General features: G+C 36.3%; 1 protein-coding gene across 1 annotated transcript; it reads left to right on the plus strand.

Moving 5' to 3' along the window:
- The first annotated feature begins 2,419 nt into the window (after positions 1 to 2,419).
- On the plus strand, positions 2,420 to 6,999 carry GCSH (glycine cleavage system protein H). Its single transcript, XM_026856914.1, has 5 exons — positions 2,420 to 2,432; positions 2,991 to 3,070; positions 4,306 to 4,369; positions 5,936 to 6,067; positions 6,649 to 6,999. Exons 1-5 carry the CDS (start codon positions 2,420 to 2,422, stop codon positions 6,744 to 6,746), a joined length of 387 nt encoding a protein of 128 aa, XP_026712715.1. The 3' UTR covers positions 6,747 to 6,999.
- The last annotated feature ends 597 nt before the right edge of the window (positions 7,000 to 7,596 follow it).

The raw sequence follows: 7,596 nt of genomic DNA on the forward strand, positions 1-7,596 counted from the left end.
AAGGAAAAAAAAAAAAAAAAAAGCAGATAGCTTTTCCTAGGATCGTCGTGCTGCAACAGCTTGTTGATAGCTCCAAGGAGCATCAGCAGCAGTACAAGAAAGGGGCAAAAATGGGTGGCTGGAGGAGGCAGGCCTGCAGCAGTTAGACTGGCGTGGGCTGCCAGGGAGCCTGAGCCAGATTTCCAGGGCCTTGCGCCTGTTCGGGCTAAAGATGTTTGGCTCCGTCTCACCAGCTCCTGTGCAGTGTAGCTGCAGAAGTGGTGAGGCAGGAGATGGACTTACACATCAGTGCTGGATGTGATTTTGCACTGAGTGTAGTTAATTTGGAAAGTATCTGCAGCTGTCGAAGCTCTGTTTGAATGACCGTTAGTCACAGAAGTTTGAAAAACGCAATCTGTGGTACTCTAGCAAACAGAAAAGTTGAAAAGGTGGGAGAGGAGGAGAATGTGCTCTAAAAGTAATGATGGTCACTAAGAAGAGGTCGTGAATTTCCTTCTAGATGAGTCTTTTAACCTAACTGTTTAACTGCCTTCTGTTGCAAGTGAAAGAAATAACATTTATTAATTATTTGCAACTTAGTGAGTCAAAATCTAAGCACTTTTTTCCACTATTCTACTTGTTTAATATACCCATCGTTTTTCTATAGATAACTTGAAGGATTAACATAAATTATGCTTTTATTTTAGGCAGAGAGGAAAAATTTTGTATGCCTCTTTGTGGAGGTGTGAGTTTTCCTTCACTCTTCAGGTATATATTTATGAAATATTTAATAGAGGCAGGCTAAACTAAATGATGGTCTAAATTCAGAATGTGCTAGTTAAGCTGTAGCCAAAGTCGTGTTGAAATGAATGAAGCTAGAGTAAATTTAGCTGCTCTTCTGAAAAAGAATGCTCACAGAAGACATTTGGTGTGCTTTGACATTTCATATTAGTGTAATTTGCGTTATTTAATGGGATGATCACATAAGCTCAAAGTTCAAATTCTGAGATTACTTATTAACTCTTTTTAATTTGACCTTTACTTTATTTGCAGTGTTTTTTGTTGCATGGTCAGAATTTTTCATTTTTCTTTTTTTCTCCTACAAGAAGCTTATGTGCTCTTCTGACTGTTGAGAATATCTTGCTGCTGTGTTCCAAACTGATCATGAAATATTGGGGGTTTTTTTGACCCTGCTTTATAGACAAATCTTACAAGTATTGCTATCCTAAATAAAAATGTATTGGTTGGCTTCTTTGATGTATAACGTCACAAATGTCCAGCTTGGATTTGAGATTGTGTCATTCTCTGTTCTCGTGGTTCATTGCTCATTTCTAATGAAATTCCTATGGGTTTAATGTCTTGACCTAAATTGATTTAAAACATTTCTTTTCATTAGAATGCATCTTGAAAGGTTTTTGTAGGTATAAATAGTGCTAGCTGAAATTCTCTGGATGTTTTTGAGTGATAAGTCATGAAAAAATACTTCATATTTATGTTTTATTTAAAACTTTTTGTGTCCTGTACTTGCAGAAACACGTATTGCTCTACTGAGAGGCCTATAAAGCTTAGGCCCTCTTCAAAGACCAGCCATTTTATCTGAGACTCGCTTCTCTTACATGTGTTCAGACATAAATAAGAGGATCACTACAACTGAACCAGCTTAAATATGGCTGACTGACAAGGGAAAGGCTTTAGCAGATCTACAGCGAGAACTTCTGTTTTCCTTCATGTAAAAGTTTAGAAAATATATAAGAATTTGCAGAAGTGTAGTTTCCCTAGTGTGTATAAGGGAGTCCAGCCTAGAGGAAGAGCCTGAGAGGAGAACTTTAAACTCAAAAGTAGTGTCCAGCTGTACTACTCTGGCACTAATCACACAGGGAACTTTATTCTTCTCCAGTTTTTGGAACACCTGTTGCTTGATTGGATAGGTGCTACAAATTAAAATTAAAAAGGGTGGGGTTTTTTTAAATTAAAAAAAAAAGGAAGTAAGTATCTATGGGGGAAAAAGGGAAGAAAGTATCTATGGAGAAACTGCGGAAGTGAGAAAACAGATTAAGCAGGCTGAAAATGTTCAGAGTAAGAAAATTTCCTGGTAAAATGTTATCAAGAAAAATGTTGCCTGTTTCAATTACTTCTTTTGAAGTTTCTCCATATGACTTTATAAAAAGAATTGCTTCTAATAAAAGCATGCCCTGAATCTTACAGATCTAAAATATATGTAGAATTGTAAGATTGCTGTGAAAAGATTTAACAGGGTCTTAAATATGCTTATTATAAAACTACTGTGGTGTTCTCGCAGTAACAGTATTAAAGAGAGCAAATTTGCCTAAGTAGCAGTTGCCTGTATGAACTGCCTTATTAATTTGCTCTGTCTTCATTTGCCTTAATTTTACATAGCTCTGTGACAACAGTAAACAGGGAGAAAGAGACTCTATAGGAAATGTCGGGTGAAGGTAAAGGGATCAGCCGCTTTTGCTAGCTAGATTGCAACTGTCTTACTTCAACTGATGGATCTATTTAAGTACTTTGAATGAGATTCTGTAAAGCTGACAGTATTTTTAACGAGCCATTAACACTGGTCTTCCCAGGAATAATAAAGGGGTTGTCAGAAACAAACACTAAGTGTGTTTGAAAAGCCACTGTGCTATCATAGAAATACATAACTATGAGTAAAGTACATATATATACATTAGATTTATACTTTTGTTTGAAGTAGAACTACTCCTTTTGCTCCTGTACTTTGTATCAGTCTCTTAGAGGATTGCACAGGAACTAGTAACACTTTCAGCAAACACCTTGTGAGCTTCTACCGTTTCACTGAGCATGTAATGAGCAGAACAAAATGCTTCTATAAATTGTATTTGGTGTTTAAAGTATGTTCCAAGCAAAACTAACACAACTAACCTCAGTAAAAAAAAACACCCCATAGTTTAATTCTGCAAATGTGTCACTGTATTTAAGTGAGCAACATGTCGCTTATTTCTGAAATACCAAGTTTTGTTTCATTTTAGCCCGCAAATTCACAGACAAGCATGAATGGGTAACCGTTGAAAATGGCGTTGGAACAGTAGGAATCAGCAATTTTGCACAGGTATTGATTCCTTCCCCCTTATCCGAGTCTGCAATATTTATTTATGCATACCTGCTCTTGTCCTTGCTCTTTGGACAGTTACATTTTTTTATTGTTCTGATTGCATTTGCTATACAGTGAGTGTGATTTTTGGACTTGGATCTGTCACATTATTTATGAAGCGATCGCTGCTTCAGCATTCTGACTTAGTAACTTCAGATTGAGCCTAAGGAGAGCTGAACTTGATGAGGACTTAATGAGAACTTGATGAACTTAATGGATCAGCAGAATTTAAAACCTTTATTACTTCAGTTCTTACAGGCCTAAGGAGTTTGTGGCTATGTGAAGACAGTATTGTGCACTTCTAGGCCATATTTACCTTGAACTTGAATATAGTGCAGTCCCTCTGGCTGAAGAACAGTTGTGAATAGAAAAGTACAACATGGCATGTATTTCCTACCTAGATCTAGGATAGGAATTCCTTTGGACTTTTTGTTTTCTTTTCATGCAAGTACTTGGTTTGGAATAGTCCCAGGCAAATCGAGGACAGAGATTCACTGTATGTGAAATTTAAAATCTAATGTGAGAAGCTATCAGTGAAGTGGAATTAATGTTTCTTAGGACAAGCAGCATTTCCTCTAATCTCAGTTTTCTGTAAATAACACTGATACTCTGTAAGATCCCCAGTCTTTTGTGAGATAGGGCACATTTGTCAGTGAAGAGACAGAAGCCTATTCTGGTTGAGCCGATTCTTACGGTGATAAGGCTCCTCGTTAAGTAAGGAGAAACTGTATGCTAACAGCTCTGGAGCTGTCTGTGTCTCGGGAAGAATCATTGTGTTTTCTTTCAAATTGCACTGGACATAAATCCTCTATGCTTTGTAACAAAGATAATTCCACCAAGTAATTAAGAACTTTGTCCTTTAAAACAGTTGTTACACTAGCTGATGCTCAGAATATCAGCAGATGTTACTTCTCATTCTGCCTGAAAAAATCTGTATGTAAACCTTGTAACTCAACCTGAGGGTTATTAACACTGTAATAGATAAACAATAATTTGGCATTTGGGGCATGATAACAAAACAATTTTTTCAAGTTAAATGTTTAAAAAGTGAAAAATGTATAGTCCTTAAGGAATGAGAACTAAATTTAGAGACAACAATTACTTATATACAGTGATTCTAGAGTTACTGTATCGGACCTCTCCTATGTATAGTTTCTTTAACTTTGCTTTGATGCTTTTGTTTTTCTTTTAAGGAAGCATTAGGAGATGTTGTTTACTGTAGTCTTCCAGAAATTGGGACAAAATTGAGTCAGCATGGTAAGTTTCAGCTCTGATTTCTAATGAATTATTCTGCTTGTCGCACTCTCTCTTTGCAAAGATTAATGAACATGAAGTAATCTCTGTGTTCATTAATACCATTATAATCTTCTGGATGCAAAATAAATTCATGTATTTCTACAAGAGCTGGCTTTAATTTCAAATTCTCACTGTCAGACCATGCATGGTATCAGAAAATACCTGCTTATTAAACAGTGAATACATTTACTTAGGATCAGATATTTGAAGCATCTTTTTGTAATAGTTTTATCTATGCTCTGTTTTAAAAATATTTGTGCTTTGATTTGAACTCGCTAACATTTAGGCTGGCTTATTTGTAATTCTGCAGTTACGTGTTTCCTGACTTGTATGATGTGAAACATCTAATTGATATCAAGCTCTTAATTTGTCTATGAATATACAGGATCAGTAATGTTTTGATATCAACTGTGATCATAGCTTTTTGCTCATTAGTGATGTACAGAATGTTTTGTTACATTCTTAATCATTCAGTAATTTTCCATGTTAAAGAAAAGTGAGCATTAACAGGTAGAAAGGAAAAGCCTATTCCTGTTTTTACGTGGAGAGCTGACTCGCTAGTATGTGAAGAAAAGATTGTCATTAGCTTCAGACACTGCAGAACAAGAATGTAGATCTGCTGAGGTAAAGTAGCAGGCCTTTCTTTTGCCATCCTTCTTGTGGAATAGGTCCATATCGAACTGTTCCGGCCAAATCTATTACACCGCATTCAATGGTGAATGTTAGACAAAAGGTCTTTCTGTTTAGGGTTTTAATTAACTAACTTGAAGTTTTATCTGAAGGAATTTTGTTTACATTTATTTCTTCTCTTTTCTACCCCTTCTGGCCTTAGTCCAAGCTTTCCCAAAACATGTTCTTCTCTTTATTCCTTGTCCTGATGCCTTTCTACTCTTCTGACAGCTCTGTGTTTCTCCAGCCTCTGTCTTGTTTGCTTGTGGCATAGAGTTACTCTGGACTAACATTGCTTCAGGCACCATTTCCATAACTGCCTACCAAACAGGAAAAAGGGAAGAGCAGCTGGGTGATTCCAGTGTGGTGCTTCTGAATACTAATGTGTGTTTTCCAGTGAGTGCAAATGTAACACTTGGTAGTGTTTCTGAAGAAAAACTGGGATTCCTGAAAGTGTGGCCGTGTCTATGTTGTAATCAAATTAAGTATTAAAAAAGGTTTAAATTTTAGATAAATGGCATATTTAGCTCTCTTGCAGCAAGAGCTGGATGTGGTTCCTTCCAACCCCACATCATATCATACACTCTGAGGCATTAGCCAAACACAAATTTCTGTGCCTTCTGTGGCAGCCAGCTAGCTAGTGTCACACAAGTTCCTCAGAATAATTTGGGAGCATAAACATCAAATTTCACACTGCTGATTGTTGCTGTAAAGTTGATGACTTTGATCTCTGACAGTTTTCCTTGCTCAAGATCAAGACACTTCTTCAATGGCTATGTCATCACCAGAATGACTAAAAAAAACTGGAATGCTTTGTCTTTTCCTCTTAAAAGCGTTCGATCCCATTCTGTGTTTCAGATGAGTTTGGAGCTTTGGAAAGTGTGAAAGCTGCTAGTGAACTCTACTCTCCTCTCTCAGGAGAAGTGACTGAGATTAATGCTGCCCTTGCAGATAATCCAGGGCTCGTCAATAAATCTTGTTATCAAGATGGTAAGATGTCATTTTTATATTTCAGTAATGAATACCACCTGGATTCTTGCTATCACAAATGGCACTGCAATTCCTAGTTCTTCCAGTTTAATGGTGCAGAGGCTTAAATGGAATATATTGAATATAGTTCATGCCCAATAAAATTTAACATGAAAGTATTATTGTAGTCTTGTCTTTGCTGACAGCTGTTTTACAGTGTGTTCTTTTCAGACCTAGACTGTGGTTGAATTTAAATCTGTTTCCCTTGATTATACCTCTCTTTTGATCTTGTAACAGCTCGTGATACTGAGAGGTCAGGCTCTTTCACTCTTTCTAGATGGCATCTCACTAATGCCACTGTCAAAGACAACTAAATTAGACAACCGGTCTGACTCAAAAGGCCATTTCTCATGACAGGTTCTTGGTTTATTTTTTAATGTATCGAAACATTGTTTTGCCTGCACAAGAAATTCTCTTGATTCTGCCAGTGTTGCAAGGCTTGTATGCCTACTGGGAGTACTTTTCTAAGGCAGTAGTAACATGAATGAAACTTTCTTGTAGGCTATTAGCAACTGATTTTCTTTTTAATTTTCTGACTACAGGCTGGCTTATCAAGATGACTGTGGAAAAACCTGCTGAACTTGATGAACTGATGAATGAAGATGCCTATGAGAAATACATAAAATCCATTGAGGACTGAGCTGGAATAATGAAATAAATCCATATAAAATATTTCAGTGTAGTTTGTCATCAATCAGTGAAGTACAGAACATCCAGTTTTAGCAACCTGAAAAAGACCACTTATGATCATATATACAAGGCCATAAATAATGGCAGTGATAAAAATGTTTAACATGTGCATACCTGTGAGGGGTTTTTATTCTGTTGTCTGATTTATGTAACTTCAGGATGTTATCTATAACATTTTTGGAAACAAAATTTATTGGCTAAAACATATACTTTCCAAGATTTGACAATCAAATTTAGTAACAACAGCCTTAATATGGTAATTCTGATGTAGGCACATGGCTGTTCTCGTAACCTGGACTGCAGCTTTCCCTGAAATTCTTTTCTCTTGCTCCCAAGATGCTGAAAAGCAGTGTCTCCCTAACCTCCTAATATTTTTCCTAATTATAGTTGCAAAGATGATACCAAAAAAAAGTCATATCAACTACCTCTCTGCATGAGTTTTACTTCTTTACAGAATTTATTAATCCTTTGTTTTCCCTTTTCATTTTACTATGTAATCAAATAGTTTTGCCTTTGAGACAGAGATATGGTCCTTGTCTTCTGATTTATATACTTTGATAGTTGATTATGAAAGCTCTAGAATGGATTGTTTAGGCTGTATTTTTTGTCTAGTAAACACTACCTATGTCACAAGTAATTAAGGAATTCTACATCTTGTGCGTAGCAATTGTAGTGATACTTGTGAGAATTCTGTGATCATTAACAGCCTGACATATACTGTATCCATGTGTGTCTGTCTTTAAGATTAAGTAGGCACACTTCTGTAATGACATCACAGGAATGAAACTAAAACTTTCACT

The sequence above is a fragment of the Athene cunicularia genome, assembly GCF_003259725.1.
Source record: "Athene cunicularia isolate RWA chromosome 11 unlocalized genomic scaffold, athCun1 chr11_part1, whole genome shotgun sequence".
NCBI lineage: Eukaryota > Metazoa > Chordata > Aves > Strigiformes > Strigidae > Athene > Athene cunicularia.

Coding starts and splice junctions, on each gene's coding strand:
- GCSH (XM_026856914.1), top strand. Junction 3,071..4,305: donor GAATCAGCAATTTTGCACAG/GTATTGATTCCT, acceptor TTTTCTTTTAAG/GAAGCATTAGGAGATGTTGT. Junction 4,370..5,935: donor GACAAAATTGAGTCAGCATG/GTAAGTTTCAGC, acceptor TCTGTGTTTCAG/ATGAGTTTGGAGCTTTGGAA.